We start from the raw sequence: 19,780 nt of genomic DNA, 5'->3' as shown, positions 1-19,780 counted from the left end.
CAGTGTAGTGGTGATTCTTTTTTAATTAAAATTTTTTTGCAAGACAGCTGGTAGCATTCATTTTATTCTTTTCATAATTGGTCAGAACAGTTAGGAATTACTTTTTAAATAAAAGAGTAACTTAGTAATAACTGTACCTTCTAGCTGTAATCCTCAGGGAATCCTTTGTCCCAGTTTCATAGATACACATAAAGTCTCGAATTTTTAACAGCTTCCCTGTGTTTTAGGTTCATGTAATGCTGTTATTACATAGAATAATTCATGTAATATTTTGTGGCTCACAGCATTGTTTTATAAACATCACTTCATAATTCTCTTTAACAGCCTTGTGAAGTATTTGGTATTATATTTCAATTTTATAGCTGAGGAGGCTGAGACTCAGGTCACTTGCTAGGATCATGCAGCTATACGTTGGGACTAAAAAACTCAGTTATCTGATTTCAGAGCTTGAGTTCTTTTCACTGCTGTTTAGTTGGAATACATTTAAAAATTCTCATCTCTTATATGTGCTGGCTGTTTATACCAGCACTAATTTATAGGACTCTTCTCTCCTGTACCTAAAGAGAAAACACCTTTTGGTTTATTTATAATACTATATTTTTTTAAAATTTGGTTCAGTAAAATTTTGCTTATTTCACTTGTCACTTTAATGTAAATTAAAACATTAATTTTTATTTCTCTCTGGTCTTTTCCTCTTCTGACTTTATGCCTCTTTCTGGAGAGTTTATTTTGCACCATAACAATTCTTTGTTTTAAAGAGAGAAAGATCAATCTAAAGAAAAGGAGAAGAAAGTGAAAAAAACAATACCTTCCTGGGCTACTCTTTCTGCCAGCCAGCTAGCGCGGGCCCAGAAACAGACACCGATGGCTTCCTCCCCACGTCCCAAGATGGATGCAATCCTAACCGAGGCCATAAAGGCAAGTTTTTATTTCACACAGTTCATCTTAGATTTACTCTATTCATCTTTTGCTTATTTAAAAATGGCATACTCCTGTCAGACATTGGAAATCTGGCTCTGCTTCCTAAAAGAGATTTAAATAGAAGAAAGCCATTGTGAAGTTTTTGTCTTAATAATATAATTATGTTTGATGAGCACTGTTAATTTTTTTATTCATATTTACTATAGCAAGTATTTTTAACTTATCTTTAGATTTTTGTATACAGTTTACTGGTTGAGTATAGTTTTTATTTGAAGGCTTAGCATGTTAATTCATTGGCAAATATTTAAGGGCTAACTTATCTGTGTCAGGCAACTCTACTAGTGACATAGCCTAGAAAAAGACTAAACAAGGCCCTTGCCCTTAGGAAATCTAATTGTGCCTCAGGGTAAGTGAATAACATTGAAAATTTTTATTTTTAAAAAATTTACAACCTATCCTTAAGTCCATTTTCAAAGTTGAGTGTCTAATAATTGTTAGAAGTTATCTTTCAAACCTGAGTTATAAAAAACCCTCTTACTATTTTGCTTCATCACCTCGCTGTTCCAAAGTACCTGCAGAATCGTCCTCCTTGCATAGCTTTACGACTTTGCTGTAATCCACTGACTTTCATTAGCTTACACGATCAAGTGTGGTTTTCTTATTTTAATTTTTAAGGTTATCTTCAACCTGACCTTGCCGTTTTTTGTGTAATTTTGCCTTGTTTATTTCATGTGATCAGGTGGTAAGAGGAGTTAAAATAGAAGCCATAGACCCCCTCATTTCAGGGACCCTGTCCTTAGATCTGAAGAAGAATTGGGGAGAGAGATGCAGATCAATTTAACCAAGAGTGGCGCACATAGGAAGGAGCACCCTGGTGGTCGTTCTCACAGTCTGAGAACACAGTACTGACACGAACTGGACAAGGGTTTGCGCTCAGACTCTCCCGCACTCTCCCAGAGTGCTCTCAACTCACTAAAAAAACTTCCTTGTTCTAGATAGCTTGACTGCAGTAAGATCTTTTTTCTTTGTTGTCTTCCTTCAAAGAGTAGGGTTACAGTGAGGATGGAGAAGGGACTGAAATTTTAAAATAGTAAAGCAAAAATTTAAGACCGTATAATCAGGCCTGAGGAATAGTTTGAATATGATCGTGTGTGTGTGTGTGTGTGTGTGTACTCTATGCAGTGTAACAGATGATGATTTCAACCACTGATAGAATTTTCTGAATCAAACAAGAGTCTTAATGTTTACTTCCATCTCATTTTAGCATTACAGAGTTCTTTTTTGCCTGTTTTCTTTTCTTTATGCTTTTTTTAAAATTAAGACCAGGAATAGGCAATAGTTTGTAATAGGTCAGAGACATACATTTGAAGTAAGTGGACCCATATTAACACAACTTATTTTTTGTAGTAAAATCTTTTCTGGTCCATCTATCTGTGACTTCTTTTTTGTTATTGTCAAAGTGTATTAAATAGCACTCAACCAAATCTTTGTTTAATGAAAATGAGTTTGTACAACATTCAGTTTATAGACAGTGGCAACACAATTGGTGGACTGGCTCATGAGATAAGTAACAGATGCTGTTTGTGTGCTTCAAAATGTAAAGCATTTGAAGAAATTTGCTGGCTTTGTGACATAATGACCTGCTTAAGTCTTCCATGGGCGCTAGTGAAATGGAATATAGATAGAATGGAAACAGAAGAGGGTACTTTTCATTGCAATTTAATGCCCTGTTGTTATCCAAAACTCCCTTTAAGACTATGCTCTCTATATCCAGTTTTATGCCATTTACTCAGAATATCTTCGCTTATGTTCTCTGTTGACATGCACACAAAGCCTGCAGAGAAATACTGGTCCTGGTGTGCCGAAACTCATTCCATAAAACGGGCCCAGTCTGTGATCCAGCATTCTGCTTTCCTCATTTTTAAGCTAAAATCTGTCTTCTAAATACAGAACTGAATTAAAATGGAAAGAGGTTCCTTATTAACACACAGAATGTTATTCATGTGTTGTATCTTCTCTTTGGTATTTTGAACAATTTTAAATTATTGTTGCAGAAATATTTTAATTCTTTGTTTCTCCACAGCCATGATAAACAGAACTGAAATACTATTTATTCTCTTCTGCATTCTTTATCCATTATTAAGTTCACTTCTGAAATAATTGATTTTAAAAACATGTGTCAGCTTTGCTGTCTAATGAAAAAACAGCTAGTTTAAAGTAATGTGTATGCTTTGGTAAATGTGTTTTCTAGGCATGCTTCCAGAAGAGTGGTGCATCAGTTGTTGCTATTCGAAAATACATTATTCATAAGTACCCTTCTCTGGAGTTGGAGAGAAGGGGCTACCTCCTTAAACAAGCACTGAAAAGAGAATTAAATAGAGGTGTCATCAAACAGGTATTAAATAGTTGTTGGTAATAAGATCATTCCAATGTCTAAGTCTATATTCAGTTACATTTAGGCTTTTTGTGTCTTTTTTCTTAAAAATAAGATAACATAATGAAATGCTTAAGCTTAACCTAGTTTTATTATCTGAGACTGAGTTTCAGAATCACCACCTGTTACCTTTTATAACAGTAGGGTAGATGGTGTGATTATCTTCTAGCTGCTTGTATTTTTAATTGGATTTCCTTTGGGGACCCCTCGTGCTTGAGATCACGTAGTGCTGAAGACGAGAAAAGTGGGGTTGAGGAGTCCTGTCATTGCAATGGCAGAAACGATCATTGCTTTTGTCTTAGGTTTTAAAGCCTTGCTTCATGACTAGACTTGTTGTTGCCCTTATACATTAGCTTTGTAAATAGGTTCACCTTTACTTGATGGTACCTAAAACTATGAAAGTTAGTTAGGAGCATGAGAGAAGCCTGAGTAACCTGAGACTAGTACTAAAACCAGTATTGATTTCAGGCATAAATCTGTGTTACTTCTCATAGTATATCAAAATATTGCTTAGAATCATGAAAGTCTAAAGCTAAAATGGACTTTATCTTATCTAAACCTCTTCAGAGGTTCAGAGGGATGGAGTAACTACCAAGGTTCCATGGGAGAGACAAAGATGGTTCTAATGACACAGTTCACTGCATTCCCACAGTCCTCTTGCCTTTCTTCTATACCTTTCTGCATAGTTTGGTTAATGTAGAAAACTGTTCCTTTCAGGCATTTAAACTGTGTTTAGGACCTTTCAGCAAGTACTTAATTGCACAAGCGTGTATTGAGTGTCTCTTTGTTCCAGGTGCTTGGGTGTCCGTCAGTAAGGAAAACAGATTCCTGCTCTGTGGAGCTTACATCCTACAGTAGCTGTTTTCAAGTGTTGTAAAACCGATATTTAAGTGGCCTTTAAAATAATCATTAATTAAAAGATACTATCTAACCAATATAATTAGAACACCTGTCCTATATCATAATGTATGTCAGCACAATTTATGAGCTGACTTTATGTTTTTATGAAAATATGGTTTGTGACCTATTCTTGCCTCATAGCCTGACCCTCCATTTGATGCTTAAACATTTTATAGGCTAGAAGTATTTCAGCTGGGTTGCTATATTCATAGCAGGATAGGTAAAGCTAAAGTGTGTGGGACTCAGGTTAATGTAAATCAACTTTAAAAGTCTGTGAAAGTGCTTTGTAAACTGTGGAAATATGTGGTGTGACTTTCATAACCTTTGCCACGTGCAGGAATAATCTCTAATGGGCAAACTGTGGGAAGCATTACGGCTTGAGATCAACTAGGCTGTAAACTTGCCCATTAGCTATCTTCCTTCAAGATAGAGATTTTTTTTTTTTTATTTTCCCCAAGAGATTGTGTCCCTTCTTTCCATGAGACTTTTATTTTTATTTTTTTAAAGTTTATAGTAGACTGTTTAATCTGGTATCAGCATTCTTCCCCAAGTTTGTAGATGAAGAACCAAAAGCTCAAGTCTACAGTGTTGCCCGTTATTGAATAGCTGGGTGGTGCCATGAGTAGGATGCAATCCCAAGTCTTTTGACTAATCCACTGGGGGGTTTTTCTTTTGTTTTTTTTCCTCTGACAAGTTGAACAGCATTTGACAGTAGTTCTTGTATCACTATGCCCTGTAATTTGCTTAATCTGGAATAAAGTTATAAATATGGATACCAGAATAATTTAAAATGAAAATACAATACTAGTTAATTGTAACTAAAATTAATTTACTTTAGGTAAAAGGGAAAGGTGCTTCTGGGAGTTTTGTTGTGGTCCAGAAATCCAGAAAAACCCCTCAGAAATCCAGAAACAGAAAGGTAAGAAATCTCTTCCACAGTCAGATGATATGCTGTGATACTCTTACTGCTTACTCAAAATAGCAACTTTGTGCCAGGCACTGTGTCAGGCTGGCCTTTATACTAAGTCCTACAGAGATTAAAGTAATTTGCTCATTAAACTAGAAGAGGCAAACAGGCACATTCTCATTCAATATTATACCCCCAAACTATATCCAGAGCCAGTTTTTCTTCTCTTTTTTTTTTTTTTTAATAAATACTAAGTCTCCTCCTCCCCAAGATACATAATTTCATTTATGGAAAATATTTATACGATAATAAAGTGAAACATCTAGTATTTCATCTATGTCAGTAATTGAAATCATGAACACTTCTCACATCTTTGTTTTAACAACTCTGAAGATCTTTCTACTTTTTTTCATAAAACTGGCAAGCACTTTCAAAGTGGACTTCTGTACACTGCTCTTGAGTGCTCCATGATCCTTTCAGTTTTTGTATTGAAGGCTAAAAATGAATTAAGACCTTAAAGTCTTATCATTCCTTTTTATTTAACTCAATCTGAAATTTTTCTCTTAAATTGCCGTACAACTAACATTCCACCACTATGAATACGGTTTGTTTGAATGTGAATAGTTTTGTGTTAGTTAGTTGATTTGACAACCAACTTAGAAAAGCCTTTGAGTTGAATGTAGAAACATTTGACCAGAAAAGCTCGTTATTTTCTAATGATAATTTTGATACTACATTTCAGAACAGGAGCTCTGCAGTGGATCCAGAACCACAAGTAAAATTGGAGGATATCCTCCCACTGGCCTTTACTCGCCTTTGTGAGCCTAAAGAAGCTTCCTACAGTCTCATCAGAAAATACGTGTCTCAGTATTACCCGAAACTTAGAGTGGACATCAGGTATGACATGTTGGCCTGGACTGTAAGGCACACATGTCCGTTATTCTGGTAGCCCCTTTTCATGAGAAAAGAGAAAGATTAAATATTCAATGAAAGTTACTTATGACTGAGCTGGGAATAAAACCTTTTCTGTGGGTTTAATTTTTTTGTCCCATCATGTGTTCTTTTTCATGTCTCCATATATAGTTTCTTTTGAAACCCACACTACTTGTTAATTTTTGTAAGACCCTGACAGAGTAACTCCTTCATGATGACAGCTGCTAGAATATTCAGTGTTAAACTCTGTCTTCTCATCTGCTCATTATTTATAATTTTTTTCTAATTTTTTCTTATTGTGGTAAAGTACACATAAATACAAATTTTACTATCTTAACCGTTTTTAAATGTGCAGTGTTTAATGGTATTAAATGTATCCATAATGTGCTACCATCACCACCATCCATCTCCAGAACTCTTTTCATCTTTTAAAACTGCAGCTTGGTACCCATTAAACTAGAACTCTTATTTTCTCTTTTCCTCCAGCCCCTAGTAACCACCATTCTACTTTCTGTCTCTGATTTTTCACCACTCTACATACTTGATATAAGTGGAATCATAAGTATTTGTCTTATTGTGACCAGGTTGTTTCACTAAGTATAATGTCTTCAAGGTTTACTCATGTTTCTCATATGTCAGAATTTCCTTTTTAAGTCTCTGTAGTATTGCATTGCATGTATATACTACATTTGGATTGTCTATTCACCTTTCAGTGAACACTTGAGTTGCTTCACATTTTAGCTGTCGCAAATAATTCTGTGAACATTGGTGTTCATATGTCTTTGAGACTGTGCTTTCAGTTCTTTTGGGTGGAATTGAAAATCCTAGAAGTGGAATTGCTGGATCATACTACAGTTGTATTTTTAATATTTTGAGGAATCACCATACTGTTTTCCACAGTGGCTGTACCATTTTACACTCCCACCAACAGTGCTTAAGAGTTCTAATTTCTCTATATCCTCACCAATAGTTGTTACTTTCTGGTTTTGTGATAGTAGCCTTTTTAATGGGTATGATGTAGTTGATACTTACTATATTTTATTTTATTTTTTAAGGTTTTATTTATTTATTTTTTTTTTTGAGAAAGGAGAAAGGGAGAGAAACATCAATGTGTGGTTGCCTCTCACGCGCCCCGTTCTAGGGACCTGGCCTGCAACCCACTTATATGCCCTGACTGGGAATTGAACTGGCGACCCTTTGGTTTGCAGGCCCACGCTCAGTCCACTGAGCCACACCAGGCAAGGCATTTTCCCTTTACTTCTGTGAAACCATATTGGTTTTCTTTACCTCAGACTGTAGTGGAGTCCTCTTGTCATACATTTTTTTTTTAATGTCACATGAAATTTAAGCAAACAAAACTTGGCCAGAGGAACAAGAAAAATACAGTTTTCTAGTATGAGTTGTCTGTACTTCCTCACTATAATTTTTGTCCTCCTACTTTCACTTAAACCCACTTCTATCACACCTTATTTTAACCTCACCATTTTACCTGAATCACCTGTCAGTGTCACCGATGACTTCCATGTAGCAAATTTCAGTGGTTTAGTGGTTAACTTATTTGCTGGTGGTCTTTCATTGGCATTTGACAGAGGGTGACTACCACCTGCTTGAAACACTCTTTACTTGTTTTTCAGGACGTTATGCCCTCCTGGTTTTCCTGCCACTGCACTACTTACACTTTCTCAATCTGACAAGGATTGCTGATTTCCCATCTCCTGACTCCTTAATACAGGAGTACCCCACAGTTAGATCTGAGGCCTCTTGTCTTTTCTGTCCACATTCACGTGGTAATTCTTTTGACTCTTAATGCTTTAAAACTACTTGTATACTACTAATTTACAGATATATAAATCTAGCTCATACCTTCCTTCTAATTCCACACTCATACATACAGAAGCCTATCTGACATCATCACTGATGTGTCTAACTTGACCTTTCCAAAACTGAAGTCTTGATTTCCCCATTCCCTGTCTCCCCCCCCCCCCCCGCCTCGAAAAAAAAGAACTACCTTCCCTATCATCTCCATCTCATTCAGTGGTAACATCATTTTCCCAGTTGCTGAGGCCAAAAAGCTTGGGTGCATGCTAGTCTCTTTTTTTTTTTTAATTCCGAACCTATATCTAATCTGTAAACAATTACTTCAGATCTGTCTTGAAAATATATCTATAGACTTTATTATCTCCACTGTTACCACTTTTTTCCAAGCCACTGTCATGTCTTAGCCATGTAAGAGCAGTAACCTCTTTAACTGCTTCTCTCACACTCCCTCCCCTTCGGTATGTTCTTAATATAGTAGTGAAAGTGAGACTTACAAAAAATGTAAGTTAGATCATACCACCTTGCTGTTCCAGCCTTCCAGTGGCTTTCCCTCACAGGTAAAGCCAGAGTCTTTAGAATAATCTGCGTGGCACTGCACTTCCATGCATCTCTACTACTAGTGTGCATCTCCTATTACTCTTTCCCCGCCCCTCCATTGGCCTCAGAGCCTTGCTGTTCCCTTTGCCTGGGGGGTTTTCCCCCATAATCCACTTGGCCTACTCCTTCACTTCCTTAGGTTTCTGCATCTACTGTTACCACCACAGACCTGCCTTGACTGCCTTACTAGTTTTTTTAACACTTTATATTGAAATTTTTCAAACATACACATAGGTACATAGTAATGTACACTTGAAACCCATGTGACCCTATAAACCAATGTCATCTCAATAAATATAATAAAAAACAAACAAAAAATATGCCTAAATTTTGAAGGGAGCATAACCATCACACTAACATTATTTCTAGCAAAATTAGTAATTCTTGCCCTGGCTGGGGTGTCTTAATGGGTTGAGCGCTGGCCTCTGAACTGAAAGGATTCCCTGTCAGGGCACATGCCTGGTTTGCAGGCCAGGCCCCCTGTTGGAGTCATGTGAGAGTCAACCGGTAGATGTTTCTCTCACACATTGATATTTCCCTCTCTTCCTCCCTTAACCTCTCTAAAAAATAAAGTCATTTTTAAAAAATAGTAATTTTTCAATATTATCCCATAATGTTAAAATGTCCCCCATGGTCTCCAAAATTACTTTTTTTAAAATATTTTATTTATTTGGAGAAAGGGAGGGAAAAAGTGATTGAGAAACATCAGTGTGTGGCTGTTTCTCATGCGCCCCCAACTGGGGCAACCCAGGCATGTGCCCTGACTGGGAATCAAACCAGCGACCCTTTCGTTCACAGGCTGGCACTCAGTCTGCCGAACCACACCAGCCAGGGCCAAAATTACTTATCACAGTTGTTTTTTTCAGGTCAATATCCAGACATGGCCCACATGTTGCAATTGGTTGATAGGATCACCTAAATTACATTTGCAACCTTGCGCTCCTTTCCCAGCACTCAGACCTCTGCTTCTCTGCCTTGTTTTTCTCTATAACATGTGTTACATTCTACCATAATGACGTACTTCATTTGCTTTTTTAAAAAGGTAACCTGTCTATCCCATGAAAATGTCAGATTCTTGAAGGCCAGGATTTTTTTATCTGTATTGCTTTCTTCTGTTTTCCCCAAGCCTAGCACACAGTGGGTGCTTAAAAAATTACGAGATGAATGAGTGAATGGATGAATATGGGTGCTTTACCTGGACATTACAGTTCCACTCAAGGGACATAGGCCCTGGAGAATATGAGATGAAACATGAATTTCTGCTTCCATGTACTGGAGGCTGTAGTGCTTTGTGGCTAAGCAGAGACTTCGTAAGCAGTCCCCTTAGGTTTAAATTCTGATTCTGTCATTTTCTAGCTTTGTATGTCTGAATGAGTCATGTCTGTTCCTCGATTTCCTCATTGATAACTAGTTTTTAACTCACGGGATTGTTAGGCTTAAATCTGTAAGTACATGTTAAGATTGGCATGTACTAAGTATTACATGTAAGTATTTTCATGGTATGAGCATGAGATCGTGCTCAATATGGTTCTGATTTTGAAAGACAGGTTTTTTTTATGTAATACTTAAATCACTTCAATTTAATAACAATGACTTTGTGCAACCCTGAAGAGAAAAACGGCATTGGCCTCTAAGAAGTTAGTTGCCTTTAGAAACTTTTCAAGGGTAATTTGGTCATATGGCATTAGAAATCAGATTTTTAAATTGAATCCTTGTGTATCCTGAACTTTATCATACTCTTTTTATTTTTCCCTCTCTACCCATCCCAAAAATGAACATAGCTCAGCTCAGGATTCAATTTTATGCCCAATATTTTACTCTAAACATAATGAGGTCTCTCCAGAAAGTTTCCAGCTAGGTAATATGAAAAATAGAGGCATTTATTGAAGAAGATACAAGATATATTGTACATAGGACAATGGTACCTCAGTCCCCTTCAAAGTAGGTACGTTGGGACCCCATAGTTTTCCCAGTCGCCATCTGCTGCCCTATTATATTTTCCTGAATCTCATCGACAGTCTGAAATTTCTTTCCTTTAGTTTTGGGAAAGGCCAGAAGTCACAGAGCACCAAATCTGGCCTGTAGAGGGGCTGAGTTACCTGGGTGATTTGATGTTTTGCCAAAACACTCTGCACAATGCACGATGCATAAGAAGGCACATTGTCATGAAGAAGCTGCCAGTCACCAGTTGCCCATTGCTGTGGCTTTCTGAATCATCCAAATAGTTTCTGCAGAGGAACATTCAAACTTAACATAAAATTTGATGCAGATTCGTTGCTCTAACTCACTCAGTCATTTTGAATGAGATGGCCACATAGTATACGTGCTCACTCAGTGGCATCTACCACCCCACTGGCTACTATAGGGAAGTTATGATTGTTCACACGTGCACATTCCAGTCTACTCTCCTTGGCTGCTAGGTTACATTGATGTTTTGTAAACCATGCTCATTATATTAATAATGGCTGGACTTCTTCCGGACAACCCTCAGATTTCTTTAGACATCTTTTAGGTTTTTAACAATTTCAACTCTGAGTAATTTCAGGTCTGTCATTCTTAATTCCATCTATGCATTTCTAAGAGACTGCTGTAACTCTCTTGTTTAGATTCTGGCCACCCAGAACCCTTGCTGCTATTGGTTGCAATTTGCTCATCATCCTTTACTTTGGATTCCCTTTTTGCACGGCTTTTGTTTTGTCTCAGTGCAAACTGAATTTCTCCAAGTTGAAAACATAGCCACCAAGAGTTGCCCACTATTCCCTGCTTTCTAATTACTCTGGTCTAATCATCTTACTTTAAACAGTCCCTTGAATTTATATAGGGCTTTATAAAACACTTGTTTACCTTGTTTTCTATAGTTTTCAAAATAGACTTAATATATTCATGCCTCAATTTTGCTGATAAAAACTTTATCCAGAAGACTTGTGGTCAAGATAAGTATATGTAAACGTGCTTTGCCTCCTTGTTCAACCACAGAAGGAATTACAACTAAATCTCGAAACAAATAACATCCAGAACTGTCAGAAAATTGAGCTGTGTGGAAGACCAACAACCAAGGATTTAAAGAAGCCACATTTGTCCAGATGGGTAGGAGCAGCGGAGACAGTGTGACAGGGAGACGTAGAATGGGTGGTCCCACATTGATGTGTGGTGGATAAAAATTGGGAGGGATACCTTGGGAGCCAACAATCATAGCCCCAGACCAGACTACATAGTCCAGGGTTCCAATACCAGGAAGATAAATCCCCATAACTTCTGGCTATAAAAACCAGTGGGGGTTGAGGCTGCAGAAGAAACTGCCAGATATGCAGGAGACACTGTTTAAAGAGCCCACGTGGATGAAGGATATACACAAACCCACCTCTGTGGGATTCAGTACCAGGACAATAGCTGGAAGGACACCAGTCACATATGGGGTATAAATGAAGTGACTGGAAACAGGGTGAGTGCCAAGCAAACCTCCAGAAGCCAGGCAGCTGCGTTGTCCCCTCTCTGAGGCCAATCCACCCGGGCAATTACCTAAGGCTCTGCCTCACACAATTTACAGGTTCCTTTTCTACAATAGGCCACACTACTAAGATGGAGTCAAAGCAGTTCTACCTCATACACAGAAACAAACTCAGGGAGGCTGCCAAATTGGGGAGTCAAAGAAATGTGGCCCAAATGAAAACAGAGCAAAAGCTCAGCAAAAGAACTAAAACAGAGATAACCAACCTATCAGGATGCTCAAAGAACTCATTGAATATGGCAACAGCATAAAAAAGACCCAGGAAGAAATAAAGTTTACATTAAGTGAAATAAAAATCTACAGGGAACCAACAGTGGAAGGGATGAAGCAGATACTCAAATCAACAGTTTGGAACATAAGGAAGAAATAAGCATTAAACCAGAACAGCAAGAAGAAGAAAAAATACAAAAAAATGAGGATACCATAAGGAGCCTCTGGGACATCTCCAAATGTATCAACATCTAAATCAGTGATGCCAGAAGAAGAGGAAGAACAAAAAGTTAAAAACTTACTTGAAAAAGTGAGAAAACGTCCCTAATTTGGTGAAGGAAATAAACATACAAGTCCAGGAAGCACAGAGAGTCTCAAACAGATTGGACCCAAAGAGGAACACACTGAGACACATCATAATTAAAATGCCAAATCTTAAAAGCAGCAAGAGAAAAGCAGAGAGTTACCTACAGAGGAGTTCCCATAAGACTGTCAGCTGATTTTTCAAAAGAAACTTTGCAGGCAAGAAGTGTTCAAAGTAATGAAAAGCAAAGACCTACATCCAAGATCACTCTCTCCAGCAAAGCTATCATTTAGAATGGAAGGACAGATAAGTGCTTCCCAGACAAGTTAAAGAAGTTCATCATTACTAAGCCATTATTACATGAAATGTTAAAGGGACTTATTTAAGAAAAAGATCAAGTTCAAAACCACAAACATTAAAATGGCAACAAATTCACAACTATCAACAAGTGAATCTAAAAATACCAACTGAGCAAACAACCAGAACAAGAACAGAATCATAGACACGGAGATCATTTGGAGGGTTATAGGCTGGGAGATGGAAGGGAGAGGATGGGGGAAAAGTGTAGGGATGAAGAAGACTAATTGGTAGGGAGAAAATAGACGAGAATGTTAAGAATAGTATAGGAAATGGAGAAGCCAAAGAACTTACATACACAACTGATGGACGTGAACTAGGGGGCAATTGCTGGAGGGAATGGAGGTAGCGGGCAGAGGGATGTAAAGGGGGGGAAATTGGGACAACTGTAATTGCATAATTAATAAAATATTTTTTAAAGGGGGGACCCCAAAACATTTTTATGCAGGGTTACCTGTTCAGGAGTGAAGCCAGAACTTTATTTCATTTTTAAGTTACACACCTCTTGCCTTTTGCATTATTCAGAGTTTTATATTGGAAAGGGCAGGCATTATATAATGAGTAAGAATGCAGAATCAGAAATCAGATTGCCCAAGTTTATAATCTGGTTCTTCCACTGTCTATTGGTGTGTTTCTGGAGAAAATACTTAATTTTTCTATCTTAACTTTTCTCCTCAAGTAAAGAATGGACAATAATAGTACCTATTCCTTGGAGTTACTGTGTTATCTTATTACATACATGTAAAGCATTTAGAACAGCACTTGGCACCATAGTATGTGCAGAATGGTGTGATACAGGCTAGAGAATTTTTCAGAAAAGAGCTATGCCTGGGAGTTAGCAGTAAGTTAATGAGATGGGCCTTTGATTAGCTCTAGAAGAGTGTGTATTTAGGTGGGATAATAGAGGGGGGGACAAAGGAGCTTTATGAGAAAAGGATGGGAAAGGAGCTTTGGTAGGAAATTTCAGAGCCAGGAGTTGGGGTTCTTTTGGGGGAACTGAAAGAAGCCTGGCTGTGACTGGACCTAGACTAACAAGGGGTGGAACCATGTCGTGGAAGACTTTGAAGGTGGGTTGAAGCATTTAGACTTGGCACCTGTTCTGTTAAGTAACTTCATGAAGAGGGTCTTTGTAGGCGTATTGACCTCATAGTGGAGTGCACTATGAAAACAATGTGGTGCCCAGAAGGGAGGGCGTGGTGGCAATACTATGGCAGTGAGAGAGAGAACCAATCTGAGAAGCTTTAAAGCAGTTAGTTAAAATATGGATTTACCTGAAGATAGGAGTGACAAAGAACTTTGGGTGGGTGAAGGAACTCTTCCTTAGGACAAGGTGAGTGCTAAAGTAATAATTGGTGTTGAAGGAAACTGATTTAACTGATACTCATTCCTGGAGCATTGGAACCTTGGTTAGGAAGATTCTTTTCAGACCAGTTATTTAATTTGATAAGACTCTGGGTTTCAGTGTTCTACTTAAGCTTATGTGATTACCCTCATATGCAATTTAACTTACAGAGCAAGTAATAGAAAATTTGTTTCACAGTTAAATTACACCCTCGATTATGTTCCCAAAGCTCTATGCACGTACTTCAATCCTGACCCTTACCATTCTTTACCATAATTATGGTACTTACCATCTCCTAAATTCCTTGAGTTTAGTGACCAGATCTATGTGTGTGTTCCTGCATAACCATAATAAATAATTAATGTTTGTGGGATGAATGACTTGAGAATGTGCATGTGCATATGTTTTGGGTCATAACATAAATCATACTAGTCCTGACTTATGAACAGTGCTGGCTTTTCATTGGGGGTTGTTTTTAGTGGGAATTTATTCATCTGGAGTGTCGGGTGTACAAAATTTGACAGTATAGTTCTACTCTACAGTGTCCTGTTAGAACATGAGGGATCCATTCTACTCTTCTTTCCCAAGCATATGGATGATGTAATTAGTAACTCTGGTGTCAGCTCAGGCTGTAATGCTTAGTGGTTACAAGAGATTCAAAATTTCTCCAAAGGAAAATATCAAAGCTCAGTGAAGCACCTCAACTGATGATCATTTGGCCGTCATTATTCTGCCCCTCAGTGGGCTGCCCCACAGATCTTTTCTGTCTGCCCAGCTGCTACCCAGTTTTAGATGAGATATTCCCCTCATTGGGTGCTGTTCCAGCATTCTTGAGAGGTGTGGCAAATCACACCACCAAACTTGGGGATTATGATGAAGCCTTTCTTCAGATGTCCTGTTGCTGGCCCCCGTGTACAGCTTTCCATTTGGCGGTCTTATTCCACACCACAGATGCCTTTAAGCCCTAAGTCGACTTGTTTTCTCCCTGCACCTGAGGCTCCCTAGCCATCATTCAAACTTCGCCCCTTGACAGAACGGCTGTTGCTTCAACACTTTGTTCTTACGTTTTTCTAAAAGAATTTATTTATTTATTATTGATTGATTTTTAGAGAGAGAAGAGAAGAGACATCAATTTGTTGTTCCACTTATTGACGCATTCATGGTTGATTCTTGGATGTGCCCTGACCTGGGATCCAACCCACAGCTTTAGAGTATCAGGATGACACTTTAACCAGCCAACCTGCCTAGCCAGGGCTATGTTTATCTATTCTTATGTTTTTAATAATACTCAGTTTCTTTTTGCCTGCCATTTGGTTTTGATAACCTAGTTTGTGTGTGTGTTTGTTTGTTTGCTTTTTTAAAGGACAAGCCTCTTAAGCCAGAAATACTGTATTAAAAACAACCTTTTTCGTTCTCAGGGAATTGTATTTCATTAAGTGTTTTAGATACTGGCTTATAAAAAGTGACTCAGTTTTTTGTTAACGTGTGTATATACTTTTTAAAAACCATCTGGGAATTTTGCTTCAATTCTAGAGTTGGATGGAACTTTTTAAAAATACCCATTCTTTGCTTGATTACACAGTTTGGTTGCTGTTGTGGTCTGCTGCTAATAAATGACGGGTTTTGGAGTGTCCTGACATTTTGGAAACGGGTCTATATGTACAGATAATGACTTAGCATCTGTGCTTGAAGAAAAAAGGGTACCAATAACTTACTGCCTTGTTTTCCATTTTAACAAGGTACTACTTGTAAATCAGAACATTAGTTCAGGGAGTAACACTGGATCTATTTCTTCAAATCTCTCCTTCATTGATAACATTTGTCTCTATTTTTTGTTTTCTCTGCAGGCCTCAGCTGTTGAAGAATGCTCTGCAGAGAGCAGTAGAGAGAGGCCAGTTAGAACAAATAACTGGTAAAGGTGCTTCTGGAACATTCCAGGTTAGAGGCCAAAACGCTTGGTTATAGTGAAGTGGTTCTCAAAAGTTTTGGTTTCAGGACCTCCTTATACTCTAAAAATTTATTGAGGACCCCAAGAGCTTTTGTTTATGTGGGTTATTCCTATCAATATTTATCATTTTAGAAATTTAAACTGAAGAAAATATTAAACATTTAATTCATTTAAAAAATAAACAAAAAAATAAACCCATTACATGTTCACATAACATTTTTGTGAAAAATAACTATATTTTTTAAAAAATGAAGAAAGGGACACTGTTTATTATCTTCTTGTAAAAGTCTTTAAAGTCTACCCCAATAGAAGACCGCTGATACTTGTTTTCAGTATATTTTAGGTTATATCTGTGAAAAAAATTCAACTCAGAAATAGATTTAAAAGGAGGGAGTATTTTAAGATAATTTTCAAATACTTGTGGATGTTATTCTTTGATACTATACCCAAACTCTTGCTTTTTATTGAGGTATGATATACATACTGTAAAATAATACTAAATTAAAATTTATAGTTTGATCACTTTTAGTAAATTTATAGTGTTATACAACTATCTCCGCAATCCAGTTTTAGAACATTTGCATCACTCAGGAAAGATCCCTTGTGCCCATTTGCAGTCCCCATTCCCATCCTACTAATTCACATTTCCAGTTTACTAATCTACCTTCTGCATAATTTTGCCTTTTCTGTATGTTTCATATCGATAGAATTACCCAATATGTGGTCTTTTGTGTCTGGTTTCTTTTACTTAGCATACAATTTTTGAGTTTTATCTACTTTGCAGCATGAATCAGTACTTTTATTCCTTTTCATTGCCAAATATTATTCCATTGTCTAACACATTTTGTTCATTCATGAGTTGATGAACATTTGGGTTACTTCTATCTTTTAGCTATTATGATTAATGTTAACTATTTGCATTAATTTACATCCAAATCTGTGTGTGGATATATGTCTTTATTTCACTTGGGTATATAACTAGGAGTATGGATTTGCTGGACTGTATAGTAAATTTATGTTTTAAGAAACTGCCAAAGTGGCTGCATCATTTTAGTCTCTCCAGCAATGTATAAGGGTTCCAGTTTCTGCATATCTTTGTCAACACCAGTTAATGTCTCTTTTATTATAGCCATACTAGTGCTTACAACGTGGAATCTCATGGTGGTTTTGGTTGGCATTTTCCTGGTGACGACTAATGTTGACCATTTTTCATGAGCTTAATGGACATTTGTTCATCTTCTTTAGTGAAATGTCTATTCAGATCCTTTGCCTATTTTTAATACTGGGTTCTTTGTCTTACTCAATTAGAAGAGTTATGTAACTGGATACAAGTTCCTCATCAGGTTGATGATTTGCATATATATTCTCCTAGCCTGTGGCCCGTGCTTTCACTTAATTAATAGTATCTTTTGACGCACAAAGGTGTAGATTTTCTTTTTTTATCCTCACCTGAGGACATTTTTTCATTGGTTTCAGAGAGAGAGGAGGGGGGAGAGAGAGAGAAACATTGATGTGAGAAACATCAATTAGCTGCCTTCTCATATGCACCCCAGCTGGGGATTGAACCCACAACCTGGGTATGTGCCCTGGCCAGGAATCAAACTGCAACCTATAGGTCTACCGGACAGTGCTCCAACCGACTGAGCCACGCTGGCCAGGGCAAAAGTGTCAAATTTTGATGAAGTCCAATTTACCATTTTTTTTTAGTTACTTGTGCTGTTAGTGTCATATCTAATAAATTATTTCCTAATTTAAGGTCACAAAGATTTACTCCTGAGTTTTATGGTTTTAGCTCACATTTAAGTCTATAATCAGTTTTGAATTAGATTTTGTTTATGGTGTGAGGTAAGGGTATAAAATCATGTTTTTGCATGGGGCCATCCAGCTGTCCCAATGACATTTATTGAAAAGACTGTCCTCTCCTCTTTGAATTGCCTTGACACCTTATCAAAAATCAGTTGACCATAAATGTGTAAGGGTTTATTTCTGGACGCTCATTTCTCTTCCATTGATCTATATATGAGTCCTTATGCCGGAATCACGTTGTCTTGGTGACTCTAGATTTGTAGTAAAGTTTGAAGTTAGTAAATGTAAATCGTCTTTTCCTTTTCAAAATTGTTTTAACTAATCTGGGTCCTGTGCATTTCCATACAAATTTTAGGAGCCACTTGTCAATATTTACAAAAAAGCCAGCCTGGATTTTAGGAGACATTGAAGTGAATTTATAGATCATTTAGGGGAGAGTTATTATTTTTACTTAGCATTTGAGTTGTAAAGAGCACCAGACTGTCTCTTCATTTATTTAGATTTATAACTTCTCTCAGCAATATTATGTAACTTTAAGTGTATATGTCTTACATTTCTTAAATTTTTTCCTAAATATTTCCATGCTATTGTGAAAGGAATTTTCTTACTTTCATTTTCAGGTTGGTCATCAGTAGTCTATAGAAATACAGTTGATTAATCTGTTGCTCTTGTATCTTGCAACTTTGCTGAACCCATTTATTAGTTCTAGTAGGTTTTTTGTGGATTCCCTAGGATTTTTCTACATATACAGGATTATGTCACCTGCAAATAAAGACCATTTTACTTCTTTCTTTCCAATTTGCATGTCTTATTTTTTTTTCTTTGCACTGGATAGAAATTCCAGTACAGTGATGGGAGCAGACATCCTCATCTATTCACTCTTTCACCATTAAGTTAGCTGTAGGTTTTTCATACGTGCCTATTACCAGATTGAAAAATCCCCTTCTATTACAGTTTGTTGGAGTTTTTATTATGAATGGATGTTCCATTTGTTAGGTACTTTTTCTGTGTCTCTTAAGATGATTATGTGGTTTTAGTTCCTTAATTCTGTTAATACGATATGTTAATTAATTGATTTTTGTTGTAATTCCAAAGGTTAGTTGACATATGGAGCCTGAAATATCAGTGAACTTCTTACTAGACTTTGTTACCTTAGAATCCTTTGGTCTGTCTTGAAGTTTGAGTGGCTCTTTTAACCATGCGTAATTTTGCAACACAGTCATTTGGAAAATTGTGGTTCACTGAATTATGCAGACTTCTAAAATTTGACACAGTTCATCAGTAACAAAAATCACATTCACTGTTCTGATGAGATCACCCACTGATCAAGCAAGCTCCCAGTGGTAGATAAAAGTTTTCCCAACTTGTTTTCTTTTAATAAGTTTAATTTTATCATTGGCAACCAATACTGTTAGTTGTTTTCCTTGAAGTGACAGGCTTATTACTTAATTTATGTTCCAAGAAAATGTCTACCAGATAACTAAGTCTGAATAATCATAGTTTATCTGTTAGTAGTTCCTTCAAGTAAAAAGGGTATTCCATGAAAAATGCAGCTAGTTCCACTCACAACTCAAATAATCACGGCTGTTTTTCCTGAGACCATCATCATATATACAGCCTGCATGCTTTATGCGTTCTTCCCCATTTCATCCCATAAAATACCAGAGAGACATGCTTTGGGGTTGAGATTTAATAAAATAATCTGTACTACTTCATCAAGAATATTCCTAAGTGAAACTGGCTTTTTTTTAAACCACAAGAGCATAGCTGTAAAGACTACAATAACTACTATGTG

At 37.0% G+C, this 19,780-nt stretch overlaps 1 protein-coding gene across 6 annotated transcripts in view; it reads left to right on the top strand.

Annotated features, from left to right (window-relative positions):
* HP1BP3 (heterochromatin protein 1 binding protein 3) overlaps window positions 1-19,780 on the top strand; it is a 37,248-nt gene that overhangs the window by 10,400 nt on the left and 7,068 nt on the right. For all 6 annotated transcript variants that reach the window (XM_071220853.1, XM_024554313.3, XM_024554315.3 and 3 more), the window contains 5 exons: window positions 759-918; window positions 3,173-3,316; window positions 5,094-5,174; window positions 5,905-6,059; window positions 16,079-16,169. In XM_071220853.1, coding sequence (XP_071076954.1) covers window positions 759-918; window positions 3,173-3,316; window positions 5,094-5,174; window positions 5,905-6,059; window positions 16,079-16,169 — 631 coding nt within the window. The remainder of the gene's footprint in view (window positions 1-758; window positions 919-3,172; window positions 3,317-5,093; window positions 5,175-5,904; window positions 6,060-16,078; window positions 16,170-19,780) is intronic.

Source organism: Desmodus rotundus, chromosome 3 (assembly GCF_022682495.2).
Source record: "Desmodus rotundus isolate HL8 chromosome 3, HLdesRot8A.1, whole genome shotgun sequence".
NCBI lineage: Eukaryota > Metazoa > Chordata > Mammalia > Chiroptera > Phyllostomidae > Desmodus > Desmodus rotundus.
Note: the sequence above shows the minus strand (reverse complement) of the source record. Positions and strands in the feature narration are given on the sequence as shown.